Below are 21,090 nucleotides of genomic sequence, written 5' to 3'. Positions count from 1 at the left end.
TTCCATTTGTTCCCTTCCTTCCTGCTTAATTCACTAGTATGAGGACGTGATGTCTGGAGCTGTGGTAGCTATTTTGTGACCAAGAGGCAACAAACCCAGCATATGAAGCTATTCTTCTAAGGAAGGTAGAATGGAAGAGTAGGAAATTGGGTCTTTGGTGATATCAAGGAGCCATTGCGTCAAATCCCCAAACCTCCTAACTCGAGACTTCTTATTAAATGAGATTACCAAATGTCTTCAGTCGTATTAATTGGGTTTTCTGTCTTCCGCAGCCAAATATACCCTCACAAATCCATCTCTGTATGCCCACCATAGAACCTAGAGAAGGTAGTCAATTAATATTTAATACCATGGGGTGACTGGCTGGCTCAGTTGGTAGAGCACGGGACTCTTAATCTTGAGGTCATGAGTTCAAGCCCCATGTTGGCCATAGAGCTTACATAGACATTTGGATCATATAGGAGATACCTAAATTCTGACATATGACCCTCCTCAGTGCTGCAATGGAAATAAGGTTGCAAATCCCTTCTCGGAAATGCCAAGGCCTAACAAAAATTTTTGACCTGGACGTATTTTGGTTTTGCCCTGTTCAGCATCCATTTCTCCTGGTAAACTCCTCAGTTTTCCTTTGAGGAATGGCCCCGTCTTCCGATTCCTTCATTTGCCTGGACACAGGACTCAGGTTTGCTCAATCATCTCCAAAGCACGGTGGCAAGCCTTCCCTTGATCCCCTCCCCCCCACCATGAGAGCCTCTGTATCAGCTGTTCCCTGCGCCCGGGACATGCTATTACTTTCCTGCCATCACAAAGTCTTCACCTGGCCAGTTCCCATTCATCCCTTACGTTTCACCTAATATCACCTTCTCCTTCAAACACCCTTCTGCATGGGGCACTGGGCATCCTATTGCTTTTATCTGTGTAAAAACGTCCCCATCCTATTTTTCTGGTGACTATTTAGGTTCAACCATGTGAAATTGCCAATGCTCTGCCATTTCTAACCTACAAAACTGGCAATTCCATATGGTTCAACCTAATTATTATTTTGGTAATCCCCAGGTCACACAACCCAGACCCACAACCCCCACCTGGCCAGCCAAAACATTACATTTCTGGGGTGTCTGGGTGGCTCAGTCGGTTAAGCATCTGAATCCTGGATTCAGCTCAGGCCATGATCTCACTGTTGGTGAGTTCAAGCCCCACACTGGGCTCCATGCTGTTAATGCAGCACTTGCTTGGGATTCTGTCTGTCTTTCTCTCTCTCTGGTCCTCCCCTGCTTGTTCTCTCTCTCTCTCTCTCTCTCTCTCTCTCTCTCTCTCAAAATAAATAAATAAACTTTAAAAATTATAGTCCCTTGGATGCTACAGTCAGTGCTGGGGTGGTACGTGACTCTGGTCAGACCAATCAGAGCCCTTCCCTGATTTTTTTTTTTTTTTTCATTTAGGATTGGAGGAGATTTTTGCCATTTTACCTTTAGGCTATAGGGCTAGAAGCATCCAGTCTGTGTCTGTAAATAAATGGCCATTGCCCCCACCACATGTGGTTGAAGAGGACGAATCTGAGCTGGGAGAAGCAGAGAGGAGAAATGAGTGAGAAAAGCGTCTGGGTGGAATTGAACCTGGGTTCCAGTCTCTGAGGCCAAGTTCCTTGTAGCTCTACCCTTCGTCGTCTGCTTCCCACATGTATAAGCCAACAGTGCCCACTTTTTATGTCTAGTCCAGGGAAGCTGAGCTCCTATCACTTGCTACCCAAAGACTCAGACTAATACACATGTCCTTGAACCTCTGGTCAGGGTCAGCTCCGTTACAGCAATATGGCTGCAGTTGCCCTGAGCCCCAGGAGGGCAGGGACTGGGTCTGTCTTAGTTGCCGCTGGGTCTCCAGTGCCCAGCACAGGGCCAGGCACGGAAGAGATCATCATTTCCCTTGGATGATACTATGCCCTCTCTCACCTAGTGTGCCTGTTCCTTGGGTTTAAAGCTCTCGACCTTTTTATGTTTATTTATTTATTTTTTGAGAGAAAGAGAGAGAGAGATCCAGGGAGGGGGCAGCAATAGAAGGAGAGAGAAATCCCAAGCAGGCTTCGAGCTGTCAGCACAGAGCCCAAGGTAGGGCTCAAACTCACGAACTGTGAGATCACGACTTGAGCCGAAACCAAGAGTCGGACGCATAACTGACCGAGACACCCAGGTGCCCCTTAAAGCTCTCGATTTTGAAAACCAAGCATGGCATTGACATTGATAAATACATCTCTACTAAAATGAAGAGGTTACAGGTGAAGGAAGGTGGATGGAGTGTCATCCAAAGGGCCGAACCGGGGATCATGTTGGCCCCAAATGTGTCAACGGGTAGATGCCAAACTCTGAGATGGCAGTTGCTGATTCAGTTTCTAAGGCACGCACACCCCACCTCAAAGCTGGGGTCTCCACAAAAATCAGACCATATACTGCCTCTACAGAAATCCCTCCATTGGCTTCCCGTAGCTCTGAGAGTAAAATCTTGACTCTTGACCCCAGTCCACAAGGCTCTTCAGAATCTCTTCCTGCTCACCTCTCCCGCCTCCTCCCCTCCCACTCTCCCACTCACTCCAGCCCAGACATAGTACCTCCAGCACACTGAGCACCTGTTTCCCTTAAGGGCTTTGCATGTGCCATTCGCTTTGCCTAAAATGCTTTTCCCTGGCTCTTCCTACAATGGATTTCTTCAGCTCCGTCACCACACTCCTTGACCCCCCGATCTGAAGCAGGCCTCCCCACCCTCCCACCCCCATCAGTCCTTGTCCTCTTCCATTTTCATTCTTCATGCGACATTTATTTGCCACCGGACAAGGCGTTTACTGTCACTCCCTCCCTCCCCTGGGGCATATAAGCTCCATGGGGCAGGGGTTTCTTGTTTTGTCTTATTTAACTATTTTGTTCACTGTTGTATCCCCTGCACAGAGCCAGGTACACAGTACATGCTCGAGAAAGCTTTATTGGGTGAATCAGAGACAATATAGTCAGCTGGTTAGGTGTGCAGGATTTGGAGGCAGTAAGCTTTCCGATCGTGGCTCTGCCCTTTGGTGGTTGTATGGTCTTGGGCCAGCTCCCTTAACCTCTCTCAACTTCAGTTTCCTCCTCTAGAGAATCGGATGCACATGCTACACACATCTGTTGCGGAGCATAAATGCGATCGTGCTGAGTAACTCCATTTTGCTGGGCACTGGCTTGCATGCTCTCTGCTTGCATCAGGGAGGGTCTGTGAGCACAGCGCCTGGCATGTGGGAAGCCCTCAGTAGCCAGGAGTCGTGATGACTGAGAGAAGTGTGGCTGGGCCACTGGGTGAGGGAGCCTCATGGCATGTGAGTCGCTGGTGCTTCTGTCCTTGCTGCTTCCCACCCTGTCTGCCCAGCTCCATCCCCCTCCCTCCTGCTTCGTTTCTATTTCCGTCTTTCTCTCCTCCTCTCCAGGCCTCAGGGGGCCCCTGGCTGGCAAGAAGCCTTTTTCCTCCTTCTCCAGGATCCAGGAGTACTTTTCACTGCAGGCCAAGCCCTTCTCCCCAAGGGCTGGGGCACCCCCATCGGACCAACTTCCCTTCCCCAGCCATAGCCCTCAGCCCCCCCTGAGAAACTCTTCCCCACACACCGTTCTCTGTGTTCCCAGCAAACTCTAGCACCTAGAATCCCTCAAATTCCAGACAGTGACCAATGAGCATTTTCCCTCATCCCCTCCCCCAGGTTGACTTTGGATACCCTCAGCTAACCAAGGTCTTTGGGGCCATTCCCTGGCCTCCAGATGGATGCCAGAGGCAATCTAGTGTAGTAGAGAGGAGTCGATACTGAGGTCAAACTGCCAGCTACCCTATTTCCTCAGCTGGGGGCCTTGGGATAGTGCCTTTCATTTCTCCCTGGTTCAGATTCCTGACTGTAAAATGGGATTAAACATATCCACTTCAAACAGCTAGCGGTCTGACCTCAGAGAGCTGAGCTGTGCTTAGCCCATGTGCAGAATGAACATCCACCAAGCTGCTCAGCAGTAGAGTTCTATGGTTAAGAATACAGACTCAGAAGTCAGGCTGCCTGCCTTTTTCAATCCCAATTTTGCTACCTTCTGTTCTGGCTATGTGACCTTGGGCAAGTTACTTAACTTTTCTGGGCTCCATTTCCTCATCTGCAAAACAGGATAACAGTGCAGGTGTACTAGGGTTGTTCAGAGGATTAAATGTCTTAAGTGCTTGGCACATAGTAAGCACTCACTAAATGTTAGCTGTTATCATTTTTATTATTCCCCACCTCTAAGCCAGAGGACGGGAAACTATCTGCAAGTATCCCTGGTCCCAACTAGCCATCCTTCCTTCAGTCTCACTTGAGTCGGCACGCTGTAATTCAGATCACACACACATATCCCCCCAAACACACGGACACACAGAGGTCAGCAGAGCGGCCTCAGACACAGAAAAAAGTTTAATTCTGCTGCGGCGGAGGGTCCCGGCTCCGGCAGGGAGGGGAGGATTTGGTTTTGGATCTTGTTCATGTGGGGGTTTATTTGGGGAAAGAGGAAGGGATAGGGGAGACTCTGGTCCTTCCAGTGGGACCTGCCCGGGAGAGTGTGTAGTGGGGAAGAGGTAATCAGGAGAGAGAGGGAGACTGGACAAGATATGGGAGGGAGAAGAGACGGCGGGACAGAGAGAGACAAATAGGGAAGGGCAGAGACGTAAGACAAAGACGACATAGGGCGGGACAGAGAGGAAGGGAACAAAGGGGGACCCCAAGCCAGACCCTACGGGACCAGGGAGGTGAATGGGGTGGGGGTGGGGGCTTTGGAGGCCGCCGCGGGACAGAATAGGATCTAGTCCAGCCAGATACAAGAAATGGGCCCCTCGCCCCTGCCCCGGTCCCGGTCCCGGGCGGGGGGAGGGGGCTCGTGTCTCAGTGCTGCAGTGTCGGGGGGGCCCTGCCCCTCCCCGCGCTTCGCTGTGTAAGGCACCGGCTCCAGCGAGGTCCGCGAGCGCGCGGGGGGAGGGGCAGGAGGGGGACGAGGAGTCCTTGGAGGAGGGGGGCCCGGCTGCCCGCCCCCTAACTCCCCCGGGCCCGGGGGCGTGGCCAAGAGCTGCAGACGAGGCAGCCTCGCCCCCTTCAGGGAGGAGAAGGGCGCGTCTCCCCCTCCAGTCTCTGACCACTAGGCGCCGTGCTTTCGCCCCCGAGTCCTGCCCCAGCGTCCGGGTGGCTGGGCGTTTGTCCGCGGCACCCAGGCGTCCCGGCGCCCGCCCGCCGCTCAGACGGTACTCTCCAGCATCCACTCGGTGCTGGTAAAGGCCAGGCGTGCCCTGGCGGAGCCCAGCCCCAGGTCTCCGTCCTCCCCGGCCGCGCCCCCTCCGGCCCCGTCCAGGTGCGGCGTGGACCGGTGGCGCTTTGTCCGCCGGGCGCGGCGCGGGTAACTGTGGCTCTGGAAGAGTGCCCCGTAGTCCCGTCGAACGAATAGCGCTGCTGCGGCCTCGGCCGGGCCGGGGCCCCCCCAGGAACCAGAGCTAGAGTGGGGGGCGCCGAAGCTGGCGGCCCCAGGGCCCCGGAACGGCTCCTCCGAGGGCCCGCCGTGGCCCGAGACTCCTCCCCAGAGATTTCCTCAGACGGCAGCAGGCACAGCGAGGTGGCTGAGCCGCCCAGGGAGCGTCCAAGGACGGCCTCTGGCTCGGTGGAATCCATCTCGGCGGCGGTGGCCTTCGCCTCGACCGCCAAAGCGGCAGCAGCTGGGGACGTCACCTCGCGCAGCGCCTCGTAACGGTCTTGCGCCGGTGGGGGCGGGGCCTGCGACGCGCCTGCGCCGTTGGTCTGCGAGCACACGTGGCTGACCCGCGGAGGTGACCTGGAGGTACCCTTGACGCGGCGGCCGTCTCCGTCGCCGTAGACCTTATAGCGGATCATGAGCAGAACGATGAAGACGAGGACCGAGGCGACGATGACGCCCCCAATGGCGATGATCATGGTGCCACCCAAGAAATGGGCCCTCAGTGGGCGGCAGGGCGCGGGATCCCCGGCAGTGGTAAACTGCACACAGCCCACCACTCGCGTGGCCGGCAGTGCAGTGGCCCCGTCGTCGTAGACTGCCAGCACGCACAGGTCGTAGGCGCGGCCTGCTGCCAGATCATTCACCAGGAAGGTCTGGCTGGTGGATGGGATCATCCTGCAGGAGGGGACGGCATCAGCACTGGGTTAGCTCCACTATGAACGGTACCGCTTCATTTGCGTGTCCCATCCGTGGTGACCAACAGGGAACAAACCGTGCATTCCTACCGATATTTCACTCTCTATGGGACAACAGCAGCCATTCAAGCAGCAAATGTACATCCTCTCAGGACCACTGCTACAGGCCACGCCCCTCATCTGCAAGCCCAGACCTCAGAACCACTCCCTGTGGTGTTTCATCACCTGCTACGATAATATCTGCCATTCGTGTTCCCTCGTCTACATATCCTGGACACTGCCTGGGAGGAGTACTACAGCTTTTAAATCCTGCCCTTAAGGAACATGCCTTTAATTTGGGTCAGCTGCCATTCAGAGTCTCTGATCTATAGATTTCCATCCTTGAAGGGGCCCCAATACTATATCCTGCATGTCCCATCCTCCCTCAAGTGGACACCGAAGTCAACTCACACCCGCTGTCTTACTCCTACTGGGACAACGGATGCTCTTCTAGTATTTTTTCTACGTATTCCCATCCTTTCCGGGAAACCATGATACAGGCCACGCCCCTCATCTGCATGTCCCACCTTGGGTACATACATCTAGCCGCCTCTATTTCCAAGCCCCTCAACTACATATTCCCACCCACCAAGGGGACCTGGCTATAGGCCACTCCACTTCTGATTGACCAATCACTTCCAAGCCACACTCCACAGGGCCTACTACAGATGGTTTCCCTACTGTGCCTGGGACCATGTCCGCTCTTTGCATGTCCTGCAATATCGATCACCTTGTGTTCATGCTGTGCCCCATACCACCAGAGGTCGTGAAATCATGCCCCCAGGGTAAATTTCATCCACAATCGGGTCAAAGGTAACCAAGCAAGCATGCCTCTCTCTTGCTATAGGCCCCTGCCTTCTAATGAGGGACAGTGCAAAGAAGTGGTTATGCCGACAAAGCCTGGGGGCCTGTGTTTGAGTCTCTCTGCTGCCCCTTGCTAGCTCTGTGACCTTAGGCAAGTTTCTTAACATCTCTGTGCCTCATTTCCCCAAAATGGAGACAGTAAGAATTCTTCTGTCTTCTTCATAGAGAAAGTGTGAAGTATGAATGAGTTAACCTACCTATAAAGCCTGGCACTGGATAATTTCATCATGATTAGCTTGCATCCCACCCAGTGCTGGCCAGTCACCCTTTGGCTCACACTTTACTGCCAATGGCACTCTTCCCCAGCTGGAAGAGCATTCCCACTAGGCCTTGACCCTCTTCTGTTGGGCACATCTCTTCTGTGCTGTTGGCCACATCCAGCCTTGGCTAAGCCAGGACTGCCACATCCACATGGATTTGTATGCCCAGCACTCAACCTCACAAGCTCCCCTCACCTAAAAATCTCATAATGGGTCACCAGAGACAAGGACTGTTGCCCAAGACCATGTGGCAGGAGCTCCATCTCCTCTGAAAGGCCACGCCCCCCCCCCCCCCCCCCCCCCTCTCCACAGGCCTCTAGCCCCTCAGCAACTTCACATTCTCTCTAACAAGCCACCTCTGCCATCTCTGGTCCTGAAGCCCACCTCAGCTCCCTTATAGCCAGAGCCACCCTTCAAACCAAAAGATTTCAAGTATGGTCCCCATCCCCCCCCCACCCATAAAGGCCTACCTGCTTTTCCAACTCACCCCCTGCCTGCCATTTCACACACTGCCCCCCACCCCTTCCAGCCTTGGGCCCCTGGCTGTAAGTCTTCCTCCTCCTCTCATCTCCTCTCCCAAAGAGCATTGGATTCCTCTTGCTCCTTTCCCCCAAAGTAACCAGTTGCTAGGGGCTCCCCACTTTTCAAGGACAGAGGCTGGCTCCTTAAGAAAGCTTCAGCCCATGTGTCTCTAATTGGCTGCAAGACGCAAGCAAGCAGCAGAGCAGGCTTCTGGTTGGATGTCACCTCCGCCCGTGGCAGCAGTGAGGAGGTTAACCCCTGCAGCACCGTAGCACAGGCATCTGCAATGGGGGACAGAGGACTGAACTGTGGCCTTGAGGGGAAAGGAAGAGAACAGGGGTTTGTTGCCCTGCTGGGGACACAGGGCCACCAACATCTGCATACATGCACGGTCTGAGGGTCTGTGAACCTCCCCTCACCGCACCACACAGAGGCTAAGAGTTAGAGAAGAAGAGAAACAGAGAGGTGGAGAGACACAGAAACTAAAAGCTATTGACAGAAATGTATTATCCTTCTCCCCTAATCCCTGCCTGGCAAAAAGTAGGGGCTCGATAAATGTGTGTTCAATGTATAAAGGGCAAGATTAGGAGTTAGAAGGGTTAGGGCTGGAATCCTGGTCACTTCGTCTGTGACCTTGAGCACGTGATTCCCCCCACTGAGTCTCAGTTTCCCTGTCTATAAAAAGGGAAGGGGGATCATGACTGCTTCACGGCAGAGTTGGGAAGCTCAAATGAGATAGCACAGGGCCTAGCACGGAGCAGGGGCTTGGTGCCTCATAAGGACAGGAGGGAGAGACGGGACAGACAGAGGCAAAAGCAAGAGAATTGATAGGAGAAAGTAGCCCTTTAATGCCTGTCTATGCTGTACAGATCTGTCCACACCAGGGCAAGGGCTGCTAACCCAGTGGATGGTGGAAATAACTTAGGTGTGTCTATAAAATGGGAGGGGGTATCATCATTGCTTCACAACAAAGTAGGGAGGATCAAATGGTCATTTATATATTTTTCTCATACTTTTCGTTCCCCGTTCTATAATGTACCTGATGTGTTGCTAACAGTAACACTGGTATGGGTTAATCATAAGTGTGTGAGAATATTTCATGTTCCAAAATGTTTAACTGACAAGGTGCAGAATCAAGCACCCTCGGCCAGCAGTGACGTAGACCATGAACCCCAGAGAGCAGGGATGCTGCTGGGCACGTTCACTATTATAACTCCAGTGCCCGGCCCTAGTCTGGCTCGTGTGGGTCCTCGACGAAGATTTACTAAACGCAGGAAAACCAGAAAGAGATAGGGAGACAGAACTAGAGAGGAGGAGACAGGGCGGGTGAGGGCCCAAGACAACTCCGCATGTCCATCTAGAGAACCACAGCTGAGCAAGAAGGCCAACGGAGTGGGCAGATGGGAGGGTGGGCCCCTGGAGGAGGTAGAGGTCCTGGGACTGCAGCACCCACCTGTAGACAAGGGAGTCATCTGCGGAGCTGTTGTACTGGACCTGGTACATGCGGATGCCGGGCACGGGCCTCTGGGCCGGCCAGCGGATGAGCACCGAGTTCGAGGTGAGCTCGGCCGCCACGAGCCGGCGCTCAGCGGCCGATTCGTTGGCACCGGGTCGGCCGGGTGTGGCGATGTCTGAGGAGCCGGGCTCGGTGAGGGGCGGCGGGGCGGCCGGCGGGGGCGCCATCAGAGGCAGGGGTACCACGCACACCTCCACGGGGGCCGTCGCTTCCCCAGCGGCGTTGGAGGCGATGCACGTGAAGGTGCCACTGTCCCTTAAGGTGGTGATGGTTACATCCAGTGTCCCATCCCCCCGAACCCGGGTCCGGCTCGAGTTCCCCAGCAACCGCCCATCGGGTGCGACCCAATGCACCACGGGCTCAGGGTCACCCACAGCGCGGCACCGCAGGCTGACCGCCTGGCCCTCCACCACCAGGGCCCGGCCCCCCGCCTGCCGTGTAATCAGCGGGGGTTCACACAGGAACTCCTCCTCGGGAATGGACCAGAAGTAGCGGTCGGTGAGGTGCTCCGGGGTGGCGCACGTCTCCAGGTCGTCCTCTCGGGTCAGCCGCCGCAGCCACAGCAGCTCGCAGTTGCAGTGCAGAGGGTTGCCGCCGAAGCTGACCGTGAGCGGCGTGGGCGGCTTCGGCCCCGAACCTTGGGACCTCAGGAAGAGCCCATCGGGGGGCAGTTTATGGAGGCGGTTGGAGGTCATGTCCAGGCGAACCAGTTTGTGCAGCTGCACAAAGGTACCTTCAGCGATATGGTCGATGAGATTGTGGTCCAGCGTGAGGGTGTTCAGGTTCACCATCTGGCCCACAGCCTCCCACGGCAGGGCCTCGAGATTATTGTAGGACAGATCCAGGTCCTCCACGGTGGACAGGAAGGCGTCGAAGGCAGCTGACTCGACCCGGCGGATCTGGTTGTTGCCGAGGATCAGGTGGCGAAGGTTGCCCAAGCCGCGGAGCTGGTCGCCACGCACCTCGGCCAGGCGGTTGCTGTCGAGGTGCAGGGCGCGGAGGGCGCGGAGGTCAGCGAAGGCGCCGGCGGCCACCTGGCCGATGGTGTTACGGGACAGGGTGAGGTGCACCAGGCTGGTCATGTTGGCGAAGTCTCTGCGGCGGACGGCCGCGATGAAGTTGTCAGTGAGCCGCAGCTCCACCACGCGCCGGTCGATGGCCGGCGGCACGAAGAGCAAGCCGGTCTTGGCGCACAGCATGGTCAGCGTGGGCGCCACGTTCTGGCAGATGCAGCGGCCGGGGCAGGGCTGCCCACGGGATGCCCCGGCCCAGAGCAGCAGCAGAAAGGGCAGGGCGGCAGGTGGCGGCGAGGGGAGCGCCGAGGAGAAGGGGCCCGGAGCCATGGTGCAGAGGGAAGGCAGGAGGAGTGGGGCGGGAGACCTGCAAGGGAACGAGACGGGTTACCCAGGCACAGGGCTTGACCACCAGCCTGGCCACCCACAATGTCCTGCTAGAAGTCTGCCTCAGGTCCCTGCCTTCCTGACATCCAGTCTGAACAGAGGCAGGACTGATCATCACCTGGCATGCATTTGTTGTTAACAGACAATATTTCCATGCTGGTTAGTAAATTACACGGCCCTCCACCCCCCACCCCCAGGGTCCTAATCCCATCTCTGACCTTCCCCTAGGAGGCCCAGACTTCTCATGATTTTCCAACCAGAGGGGTGCGGTGACACCTGGCCCAGTCTGGGCCTTCCAGTACCCACTAAATATTTTTAAACATCAGGGTTGACTAGGGTTTAAGGTTGTGGATTTCAAAGCCATAGTCCCCGGGTTCAAATTCCAGCTCTGACACTTACTAGCTGTGTGACCTCGGGCAAGTGTCTGAACCTCTCTGAATCTCGGTTTCTTCATCTGTAAAATGGAGATAAAAACAGGCCTTACCTCTGTGAGGATTAACTGGATCAATGAACATAGTGTACTTAGAACCGTGCCTGGAACATAAAATGTGTTCAATACGTGTTGGTAATTATTCTCATCATGATCATTGAGGGCCCAATATATGCCAGGTACAGAAGTGTGCACTATTATTAAGAGTAAGTGCTCTGAAATCAAACAGACTCAGGTTCAGTCCTGGCTCCCCACTAGCTGGTTCTGTGACCGCAAACCAATGATTTCCCCTAACTAGGCCATAATTTCCTAATTTGTACAACGGGATGACAATCATACCATCTTTGTGGGGTTGTTGCAAGGGTTCAGTGAGCTCATTCATTGGGGCCACTGAGCACAGGGCCTGACACACAGTAAGTATCCAGTAAATGTTAAGGGGAACCAACACCACCACCATCCCCACACACACACACCCTTGGGAGTGGCAGAGGGAATCTGAAGTTAGGAGGCGCTGAGAAAAACACAGCAGTCTCCGTCCCAGTCTTGGGAAGTCCTTCTCTGAACCTGGCTTCATCCTGGGCTCTGGTGAGCTCCCAAACAGCGGGCAGACTTCCACGCTCACATCAGCGGGCACATACAAGGCCCCATACATGCCCACACTCACACACACCCTCACACACTCACGCTATGCCTCTGCTCCAGGCAAAACCTTCCGGCAGGGATTCCCCTGCGGCGGCTGCAGCCCACGACATGTCAGTTCCCATCACAACACCGGGTGGGTGGGGGGGTGAAGAGGGAAGGATGGGAAGGGGGCGTCCCTGAAACTGTTTTCACCCCACCCCGCACCCAGTCCCTTGCTGGCCCACCTCCTAGGGATCTGCAGTTTGGAGCTGTGGCCTGCGGTGGCCCTGATCCTTCAGCCTGTGGGGAGGGGGACCAAGAGAGTCAGAGAGAGAGGGGCAAAGAGACAGGGAGAGACAAGTGGGCAAGGGGGGAGATGCACTGGCAGACACAGAGACACAGAGTCAGAGAGAGAGAGACAAAGGGACAAAAAGAAAAAGAAGCTGAGGGGCGCCTGGATGGCTCAGTCAGTAGAGCATGTGACCCTTGATCGCAGCGTGGCGAGTTCGAGCCCACATTGGGCAAAGAGCTTAAATAGATAAATAAATAAATAAATAAATAAATAAATAAATAAAGAAGGAAAAGAGAAAGACTCTGAAAGAAAGGTGCAGAGGCAAGGAGCCAGCCTGAAACCAAGACAGACTGAAGCACTAAGAAAGGAGGAAACAGGCAGAGAAGGGCGTTGAGCCCAAGAGATGGGGAGAGGAAGAGTGAGGGAGAGGCAGGAAGTGATCCTAAGAGATTACAGAGAGACCAAGATGGAGGAAGAGATAGAGACAGAGGGACAGCGCCCGGGCTGGAGAGAGAAAAAGAGGCAGAGGCAGGGCATCCCACCATCTCTGAGCACCCCCTATTAATTTGTCTTGCGATCCTCCTGGGATAAAGCTCTGTATGGAAAACCTGAAAGGCGGCACTCCTGAGTTGGGAGGCCCAGCTCTGCACCTGCCTGCCTGTGGGGTCTCTAAGGCTCAGAACCCCGATCTATGAAACAGAAGTGCCCAGTTTTGCCTTCCACAGCTGGGGTGGGACTCGAGTCGAAGGGATAATAACAGCAATGAAAATAGCTAACATTTCTTGAGAGGTAGTGCAGCATTGCAAGAAAGAACCTGGGCCTGGCCGCTCAGGTTCACACCCCAGTTCCCCGTTGCGCGACTTGAATCAAGTGACTTCCCCTCTTTGTGCCTCAGTGTGCTCCTCTGTAAAATGGGGATAATGATAGCACCTACCTCATGGGGTTGTTATGAAGTATAATACACTGTAACATGTTCAGAATAGTTCCTGACAGACTAAACACTACATAAGTGTTACCAGCTATTATTAACATCATCACCATCATCATCATCATCATCATCATCATCATCATCATCATCATTATTATTGTATCATTTTCTCTGCCTCTCTCCCAGCCACTAGCCGATCAGTCTACCAGGAGATCTTCCCACATGCATGCACGCACACACACACACAAAATGGTAAACCATGTCGCTCTCCAAATGCAAGGTTCACTTCATGTCACGAAACTCTCTGTACCCCCTACTGATATCATCAGGAGACTTCCTTGTCCCAACCACCTGACCCACCCAGAGAGGGGATGCTTCCAGGCCCGAAACCCCCACCTACCACCCGTGCCCTGGCTCTACCACGAGCCCTGATCCAAACATGATGCTCCTGATCTTGTTGTCATGGCCGCCCCCTCCCCCCGCCCCCCCTCCCGCCCCGGGGCCCTTTCGACACTGCCATACCCTGCCCTGAAATCCATACCAGGCAGGGCTCCAGGCCTCCAGCTGGCTCAGAACAGGCCCAATCACTCCACATCTCTCTCCCCAGCCTGAGGGACCCCACTCACCTCTCTGCAGGGAGTTAGGGCCTGGGCCGGTACCTGCAAAGGAACAAAATGACCCTATTAGCATCCTTCTGGCTCCTCTTTGAAGACCTGCCTCAGAGACCATCTCAGCCAAGGAAGTCCCTGGTGTGATCATTCTCTCAGCCCTCCTGCTGCAGGCTCTGCATAGGCTCAGACAGACCCAGTGAGTTGTTTCTGGAATCCAGGGAGTCTGGGTCTCAGGACTGTTCACCCTCCAAAACCCAGAAGTCCGGGGCTTTAACTGTTTGTCCTCTGTGGGCCCAAGAGGCCAGGAACCCCAGCCCCTTCCCCTTCCTTCCACCCTGGTGTCTACAACCCCAGCTTCCTCCTCCTTCAAACTCCAGAGTCCAGGTCTAAGTTTCTTCCTTTCTCAAGACCCAGGAATCTGGCCTCCCAGCAGCCTTCTCAGATGCAGGATTCCAGGCTTCCAGTCTCCTCCTTCCAGAGTTCACATCCTAGTCCTCCAACTTCAAAGAGCTGAGTGGTACTGGGGGTAGGAAAGAACCAGCGGTCCCCATCCTTGCCATTACACCATTGTCATACCAACATGTGTGGACATGCCAAAACCCACGTGGGCCCAAGTCTCTACATCTGGATTTCCATGGACCCACCAGCATGATGTGTGCCCCCCACCCTCCATGGCCTCTTAGCCCAGCATGTGGACGCCCTTGTGTCCTTGGACCCCCTGGATGGACCCCAGCATACCACGGGTCACACCACATGGGCCCAAATCTCACTGGGCCAAGAAGTGGTGTCAGCCTTATGCCAGGAAGACAGGCACATGTGTGCATACGCCCTGCACATAGACCAATCCCCAGAGACCAACACTGACACATAAATGGACTCACAACATAGACCCACACCCTCAAGGTTGACACAACCTGCACACAACCTGCACACAACCACACATGTTCAACATTGACTTTCCCTTGCACATTCATATATACATATGCACACACACAACAGAGAAACCCGTGCGCCTTCTTGCAGACAATCGGATACACGCACCTATAAGAGAGAAACACGTGCACACTAGCCAACACACAGGGGCACACACATATAACATATACTCACTTGCACAATCAAAGATACACAGGTGCATGCTTTTAAACGTCCAAACACACTCATACACACTCATACAACTTCACATATCCCCATGATGCATGGTCACAAAACTGATATATCCCCACACCAACAGATGCCCAAATGCACACCCTAGCTGATACACACCTCACACACATGACACAGAACTACAAGCACACACAGACACACAAAACTGATACACAAGCACACAGGCACAAAAAGATTCACCTTGCACAGACATTCTGAGATGTTCACTCATAAGACACATGCTCACACAACAGCCCTGTGAGGGATTTACACACTTCCAAAATGCATACAAAATATTGAACCACGGTAGCATAGTCAACAGATAGGCATAGATTCACACTCACATACAGTCATGAACACACATCCCTCCTGGCCCTGAGGTGCCCCCACCCCACCTACTTCCCAGGCCAAAGAAATCCTAGCATCCTTCCCTCCCAGCACATCCCCCCCAACCCCCAACCAAGGCACAAGCCAGGGCCTGAGGTCAGAGTTCGGCAGGTGGAGTCTCAAAGGGTTGGGGGACTGAGTCCCAGAGCCCCGCCACAAGGCAGCCCAGAGGTCCCCCGGCCTGGCCATCTGTATGCCGGCAAGTGCGGTCCGATCTGCGGAGATCTGGCGGGAGGGGGGGATTGGGGTGGGGTGGGTGGGGAAGGGCTGGGTCTGTGCCCCTCCCCTCGGGCCCATCTGTCCATCCCTCGGCCTCTCATCCCTCCATCTGTCCACCTACCGGCCGCCCATCCCCCCCACCCCCAGCCACCGGGAAGGGGAAGACATGGCCGTCTCCCCCAAGGACCGCTGAGGACCCCCCAATTGACATAGACCGAGGGAGCGGCAAACTCCCCTCCCCCAAAGCCACACAGAGGCCTGGTCCCACAAGGAACGAGCCCCAGCCCCCGGCCGGGAACCTGACGTGGACGCACAGACACACACCCTCGGAGACACACAACCCGCAGACACACACATACACACACACAAATGGACACCAGGACGGGCACACCCGGCTACACAAACCCTCGGATGGACATCCAACCTGGACACAAACACCCAGCGCAGCCAGCCCCGCGCACACACTCGTGGGGGGGGGGGGGGACACACACCTGGGCACACAACCCACGCACACACACCTGCACACAGCCCCTCCGATGGGCGCGCGACAGCCCCCCAGACACACAGCCAGAGGAGCAGCCGCTCGGGGGACACACGCGCGCGGCCGGACACAGCACCTCGGCTCGACACCCAGCACACACCCGGATGGCCACACAAGCAGGGCGCCGCACACGCCGGCGCCGGGCACACACAGGGCCGCGCGAGCGCACGCCGGGCCCGCCGCAGCGCCGCGGACACACACTCACACGCTCGCACGCTCACACCCGCGCTCCCACCGGCGCCCCCGCCCGCCGCCTCCCCGGCCGCTGCGGGCCGCGCTCACCCAGCCCGGGGGGGCCCCGGGCCCGGCCCCGCCGCCGCCGCCTCGCTCCGCGCCATGGTGGGGGGAGGGCCGGGGGAGGGGGCGCGGTGCCGCGGGGCCGCCTCCCTCCCGCCTCCCGCCCTCCCTCCCGAGCCGCCGCCGAGCTCCGCCCTCCGCGCCGCCCGCCGCCGGAGCCCAGCCGCCGCCACCGCCGCAAGGGGGGAGGGGGCGCCGACCGGAGGGGGCGGGCGGGGCGGCCGCGCAGCCCAGACCCCCGCTCCGGGGCCCGCCGCAGACCCCTCTCCACTGCGGAGCCGCCGGCCCGCCCCCGACCCCTCCCCAGCCCCACCCCCAGCCCTGCCGGCTTCCCCAGAGACCCCCAGACCACGCCCCAACTGGCGTGGGGACTCGGCGGAGATCTCGGGGAGCGTGTCCCAATACCCAGGGGAACCTCAGGCCATGCCTTACCTCCTTGGAGGACCCAGACCATGTCCTACAGCCACCCAGGACCACAAACCATGTCCTACTCTCCTTGGTGACCTCAGACTCTGCCCCATACTCCGTCGGGGACCCCAGACCATATCCCAGCACCTAAGGGGATTCGGAGCACCCCCATCAGGGACCCTAAATCATACCATAACATTCAGGTATGAATGTTACCACGCCCCAGAGAGGATCCAAACCATATATCAATATCTAGGGAGACACCAGATCATGTCTTACTCCCTCTGGGGACCCAAACCATATCCTACTGCTTCTTGGAGACCCCAGCAGTGTCCTTCCACACACCATTCCTTGACCCCCAATAGGGACTCCAGACCATGTCTAGTTTCTAGGAGGACCTCAAAATGTCTCTTATTCCCCCTAACTTTCCTCATTACCCCCAGTTAGACCCCAGACCATGCTCCCCTCTAAGGCACCCCTTGGTTTCCAGAACCAACCCCTGATTTGCCCCAGATTCTTTCCCTGCATCTTTTCTGTTCCTATTCTCTTTTTTGGACCCGGGAGACCCTTCCCCTTCCCTGTGACTTCCATGGATACCAGGATTCCTTACTCCCTCCTTGGTTAGACTCCTTTCTTGCCCAACTCCTATTCAACAGCTGACCCCTAGCCCCTCCCCGAAATCCCACTGAGTGTCTCTGGCCACTCTCCACCTCTTTCTGAGATACTCACCAGACCCCCAAACCCAGCAAGGCCTCCCCTCCAAACCCACCTTATTGCAGTCCCTGGCTCCCTGGCACCTCAACCCCTTCCAATTTTGGATCCTACTGTATCAAGGTCCTCTGCCAAACCCCTTCCCTAAGTTCTTCCTAGTCACGTCATGGCACAAAGCCTGCCTGCCCTCCACCCCCAGATCAAGGGCACCTCTGCAGAGCCTCCCCTCTAGTAAACCTTGACCCCACTCATAACCATTAGATGCCCCCCGAAGGACTCACAATCCCCCCCTCAGTCTTCAGATTCCAACATCACCACCACTACCACCACCGCCACCTCCCACCCTGGTTCCTGGTGCTCCCTGATGGGATACGGAGGTCCAGGGCTGGGAGCACGGAGAGAGAATAGTAACAACAGCAAAAGTGGACACATGTCCAGCACTGTTGTGCGCCAGGAATGGTTCTATGGGCTTCACATACGTGACTTCAGTTAATCCTTCCAGGAGCCAGACGAGGAGGCCCCATCACATCCTGATTTTACAGATGAGGAAAATAAAACCACAGAGAGCTTAGGTAACCTGCCTCAAGTCACACAGATAAGGGAAAGGAAGGGGAGGGCGGACCTGGGATGGACAGGAGGGAAAAAGACAGGATGAGAAGATAGATGAAAATTAGAGAGACAGAGATCCTCAGAGATAGGGAAACAAAGAGCCTGAGCCCAAGCAGAGAGCCCCACCCCCACCCCACAGACTGAAACTCTGGCCCCGCCCACCTCTTGACCTCTTCCCAGAGCTCTGGTTTCCCTGTCCCAACCAACCATGATCTTTCTACTTCTCCAGTATATCAGTTCATCACAGCTCCTGGGGTCTTTGCACTCTTTCCCCCACTGTAGTGATTCCTCCTTTTCAACCAAGTCTTAACTCAAATGCAATCGCTTCAGAGAGGCCTTCCTTTCCCAGCCCCAGTTCACACCTGCATCCCTACCAATTGTCCTATCTGCAGATTACTCTGAAATACATAAAAAATAAGATGGATTGACGGAAGGGTTGATGGATGGGTTTATGATAAAGCAAGTAAGATAAAACATTAATGGTAGAATTTAGGTGGTGGGTATATGGGTGTTCACTGTAAAATTATTTTCAACTTTGCTGCCTGTTTGAAATCTTTCATAATAAATGTTGGGAGGTGAGCCAGAGGACTCTCCTAGAGACTAAGGAGGCAGCAAAAGCATAGTCTCAACAGGTCCCACTATTTCTATCTGTCACATCACTTCATTTTATTTCCTACATGGCACTTATGCTTGTTAATCATCGTGTTTGCTTCTTCGCCTCTTTACTGTGTACTTATCTGTTTATTGCCTATTGTCTAGTCATTGATCTATAAGCCTCCTGAGGGGAGTGGCATGGGCACCACTTTTCTCCGGTGTCCACAACAATGAACCGCACCCAGGAGGTGCTCAGTAAAGACGTGTTCTTGAATGCCTCTTAGGAGAAGGCCTGGGAGCCGGGCCCACTCCAGACTCACTGCAGGGGCCACACTCAGCAATAAACATAATGCCCCAGCCTGGGGTCACTGGAAGGGAAGGAGGATACCCCGGGGGGTGGGGGGGGGGTGGGGGAGGGGAGGCGGGTAGAGAATGTCCCCTAAGGTCAGGGAATGTGAATTGGCCTGAAAAGAGGGCAACAGGTAGAAGTTTCCCTCTGCGTTGATTCCTGACCCAGATTTTCTAACGGAGACCCAAAACCATTCTCACACTTCCACAGTTCGGCCCCGCCCCCAAGCCTAGGTCCACCCGGTCTCCAAGACTCCGCCCAAAGCAAAACTCCCCAGCCCTTTCTGACCTAAGTTTGCCCCTCAGGCCTAGGTCCACCCACCAATCCCCCCACACTTAGCCCCTGCACTCCCCCCTGCACCTTAAACTCCACCCCAAAAGCATCTAGCTTTCAGGCCAGGCACTGGTCCCTTTTGCCTAGTCCTTTTGCCATTCTCAGTTCTGCCCTAAATCCCGTTTCTTCCTCTCCAACATAAGCCCTACTTTCCTTGAAGGTTAGCAAGAAGAAGTGCCCCCAGGGAAAACCTACAGCCTGGATTTAAAAATTACGCAGCCTGGATCTGCGGAAGCCCAGGAGAAGGTTGGTGGAGAGAAGGTGGTCCCTAGTTTGTTTGGGGGCCCCTTGAAGGAGTGGCCCCAAAGCTAGAGCCACGCCCCATTGTGCTGACTCTCCATTGGATAGTGTATTCTGTTATGGCCTCTCTGATTGGTTCCCCCACAATCCCTCTAGCCAAACCTACTCTGCATTGGGCAGTCCCTAGAGCCACCCTCTCTGATTGGTCCTTGCTTTCCAAACTCCCTGCTCCTGATTGGGCAACTCCTCGTACATGCTTCTTTCTGATTGGATTGTTTGCAATCATGAGCCTGGATGCCGACAGAAGTTCAACTACGTGGGAAGGAGGAAGAGCTGATTCCCTAAACCCCCTGCCTGAGAAAGGGAGTGGCCATTGACCACCAGATAGCCTTGAGTTGGAAGTTTTAACTGTACAAACCACTACCAGTGGGACTTCAGGCAATTACTTTTGGCTTTGCCAAAATTTTTGCCTCAGTTTACTCATCTGTAAATTGGGGATAATAAGGATGCCATCTTCATAGGGTATTGTAAGGATTAAATGAGTTAATACCTATAAAGTGCTTTTGGAAGTACCTGGCACATAGGAAGCCCTCAATCAGAGCGTTAACTGTTATTGATCACGTAAGTGCATGACCTTGGACAAGTTCTTTTGCCTCTCAGACCTCTGCAGGACGGCAGTTGCTTGGCCTCTTAATTGAACGGCCCCTCCTATCCCCAGCCCTCTTCTTCCATCTCTAGCCATCAGAGACTGAGGCTATGATCAGAGGGAGAAGTAGAGACGTGCCTGGCCAGAGATGGGGTGGGGAGGGCACCAGGACTGGTGTCAGAGAGGCGCTCAAATCCGCCCCTCCCCCAAATGCTGGCAGGGGGCGGAGAGAGGGGGGCGACTTATCTTTGCAAAGGGCTGGTCCAGTCTGGAAACAAGGGGGGCAAGTGTTGAGTTGAGCGGAGTGGTGAGGGGGATGGTGTGCTCTGGCGGGGAGGGCTGGGGAGGGCTTGGAGCTGGGCTTGTGGACCCTCCCCCAGGAATGACAGGGCTGGGGGAGGGGCTGCCCAAACCCAAGGTCATTGTGTCATTGTTTCCATGGCAACGAACACCTCTCAACAGGGAACCTGGAAGGGGGGGGGCGGTGTGTGGGGAGGGAGCTCCCAGGTCCCTGGATCTGGGGACAGAGGGAGGAACAGAGACCAGGAGGAGAAGCAAAGAGAAAGAAAGGGTGATTTATCTCTGTGAAGACCTGCCCATCTCAGAACTCTCGGAGCCTGGTACACCGTGGGTGCTCAATAAATGTCCCTCAGGGACAAAGAGAGCCTGAGAGAGTCAAAGGCTCAGAGATGCCAGAAGAAAGAAAACTCTCCACACTGGGGCGGGTAGGGTGTCCCTTTCCTGCCCTTCAACCTCATACCCCTCAGGGGTCCACTGAGAGTCCAGGATCCTCTCCCCTACCCCAGTCTGGGGCCCCCAGGCCTACCTAAGCACACAAACCACTCACCCCAGCAACTCCCTTGAAGCAATTACATTTGATCCTTTAACAACTTTTCTGCCTTTAAATTCTTCCTGCCTGGGGGCTCACTGAGGAAAGTAGCATTCAGTGCAGGCT

At 55.2% G+C, this 21,090-nt stretch overlaps 1 protein-coding gene across 1 annotated transcript; it reads right to left on the bottom strand.

The window, feature by feature from the left end:
* Nucleotides 1–5,124: 5,124 nt before the first annotated feature.
* On the bottom strand, nucleotides 5,125–13,706 carry LRFN1 (leucine rich repeat and fibronectin type III domain containing 1). The gene is given in 5 exon segments (XM_045442376.1): nucleotides 5,125–5,443; nucleotides 5,446–6,155; nucleotides 9,314–10,756; nucleotides 11,176–11,230; nucleotides 13,589–13,706. Coding segments are annotated over 3 exon segments (2,310 nt in total). The 5' UTR covers nucleotides 10,720–10,756; nucleotides 11,176–11,230; nucleotides 13,589–13,706; the 3' UTR covers nucleotides 5,125–5,249.
* Between the last annotated feature and the right edge of the window lie 7,384 nt (nucleotides 13,707–21,090).

This window comes from Leopardus geoffroyi, chromosome E2 (assembly GCF_018350155.1).
Source record: "Leopardus geoffroyi isolate Oge1 chromosome E2, O.geoffroyi_Oge1_pat1.0, whole genome shotgun sequence".
Lineage (NCBI taxonomy): Eukaryota > Metazoa > Chordata > Mammalia > Carnivora > Felidae > Leopardus > Leopardus geoffroyi.
This window is presented reverse-complemented; position numbering and strand designations above follow the sequence as displayed.